The 2,154-nt window shown below is 35.2% G+C and overlaps 1 protein-coding gene across 1 annotated transcript in view; it reads right to left on the bottom strand.

Annotated features, from left to right (window-relative positions):
- Window positions 1-2,154, bottom strand: part of LOC106870193 (NACHT domain- and WD repeat-containing protein 1) — a 49,453-nt gene that overhangs the window by 13,134 nt on the left and 34,165 nt on the right. Inside the window, exons 20-21 of the mRNA XM_052967630.1 lie at window positions 1,617-1,731; window positions 572-734 (exon numbers count right to left, since the gene is read on the bottom strand). Coding sequence (XP_052823590.1) covers window positions 572-734; window positions 1,617-1,731 — 278 coding nt within the window. The remainder of the gene's footprint in view (window positions 1-571; window positions 735-1,616; window positions 1,732-2,154) is intronic.

Consider the following 2,154-nt stretch of genomic DNA (forward strand, 5'->3'; position numbering starts at 1 on the left):
TATAATGAATGACGAGAGAAAGGAGGGAAGAGAGAGAGGAAAACGTTATTTCATTAAACTAGCTTTATTATATGTATCATTAAGTTATTCGATGATTCGATTAGTTTGTAGGGCATAACTATTTTTTCCTATTTGGGGAGGAAATCCTGGGCAGCTGAGCAGTAGAAACGGTAGAGAAGAAAATGAGGATTACATAGATTTTGCAATTGATTACAGTGTAACATTATAGACTTTGCAATTCCCTATAATGGCAGACACGATACCAAAGAAATTGAAAAAGTATCTGGATCTAGCCAAAGAATTAAGGAGACTGTGGAAGACTTATACAATAATTATTTCTGTGATAATTGGTGCACTTGGCATAACACTCAAAATGCTAGCTAAAAGACTAACAGAAATTGGAATTCAAACACACATTGTTGTCCTGCAGAAAAGTAGCATCTTATATTCTGTAAGAATCCTTGCGAAGGTTCTTGAGATTTGAGGAAACTTATCACCTAACCTCACGATAAAATACCTGCTAAATAAATTAATAGGCACTAGCGTAATAATAATAATAATAATAACTTACCTTTACCTTCTTTAATTGGCACAAAGTTCACTCCAGGTGAAACAGGTTCAGTAAGTTCTACTAAAATCTGACAAGACTGCAAGTCGACAATCTTTAAATAATTTTGTGAATTTACTACAGCAAGACTATAATCGTTAATCAGGGTCGCACAAGTTGCCCTTTCCTGCAAACGAATAACATAACAAATTTTGGATTTCCTTTTGACTCGACACATGTAAAGTATGTTGTTGTCATATAACTATAGGCTAGCTTTGATTGAGAATTGGTCTTGATGCAATTTGAACTTACAATGCAAATGGCCTTAACTAAAAACTACCAAGCATTTTGACCGACGCTCTAATGATTCTGCCAAATTTACTGCCCAACTGAGAATAATAATAATTTCTCACGTAGGCACAAGGTCATAAATTAGAGGGGAGAATTTGACTGATACTTTACTTAAATGATCCCGGAAGGATGAAAGGCAAAGTTAAACCCGGCGTACAGATCCAGAGCGTAGGATGTCAGAATATAAACTACAAAGCATTTTTCTGACATTGTAACGATTCTACCAATTCGCCGTCCTGATTACAATAATAATGATTGTTTTTAATTTAGGCACAAGGTCAGCAAGTTTGAAGGAAATGGGTTAGTCGATACCATTGCCCCCAGTACCTGTCTGGTGCTTTATTGATAATTAAAGGATGAAATACAATGAGATTTTAACTCAGAATCTAGAGAACTGGTACAAATACTACAAAATAGTCTAAATACTCTAGTAATTGTCCCAGTTTGCCACCTTAATAATAATAATAATAATAATAATTGTTTCAAATTTGGGCACAAAGCCAACAATTTTAGTGGTGGGGGTAAGTTGATTGCATTGGCTCCACTGTTCCACTGGTACTTATTTTATCGACTCCTAAAGAATGAGGCAACGTCGACCTCGGTGACATTTGAACGCAGAACGTAAAGAGCTGTAAAGAAATACATTAATGCATTTTGATCGATTCTATTAATCCTGTACCTCAGGTAATAATAATGATTAATAATAGATGCAACTTACCAGTTTCAACTCTATGATAACTTTGCTGTTCCAGACGTCGTAAATGTACCAGTACAGAGGACCAAAACCTATTTCAAATGTTACATAGCGTCCGTTTTTCAAAGACTGTATTTTTCTGGTAATTTAAATATACACAGTAATAATTATGACCAACGTATTATTTAGTATATACTAGCAGAAATACCCGGCGTTGCCCGGGTTAAAGAGAATAATGAAATCTAAAAACGCCGTCTAGACTACGCATCATCTTTATATATAGAGATGTATATACACACACGCACCCAAACACACGTATATATATGTATATCAATATAAATATATGAAAGTCAATGAAGTTTCGTAAAAGAAGGTGATCATGTACATACTTTCTTGCTGTTGTGATTATAACACCTCGTTGTAAACTATGTTCCTTGTTTTCCCTTGTGGAGCATATACAAATAGGTTTTTTGTTGCTGCCCACTCTTGAGCAGCCAACATACAGTTGTCCATGTGAGAAGCAGGGCTCTTCCAAGAGAAGACCAGCTAAAGACAGTGTTTG

This window comes from Octopus bimaculoides, chromosome 4 (genome assembly GCF_001194135.2).
Source record: "Octopus bimaculoides isolate UCB-OBI-ISO-001 chromosome 4, ASM119413v2, whole genome shotgun sequence".
NCBI lineage: Eukaryota > Metazoa > Mollusca > Cephalopoda > Octopoda > Octopodidae > Octopus > Octopus bimaculoides.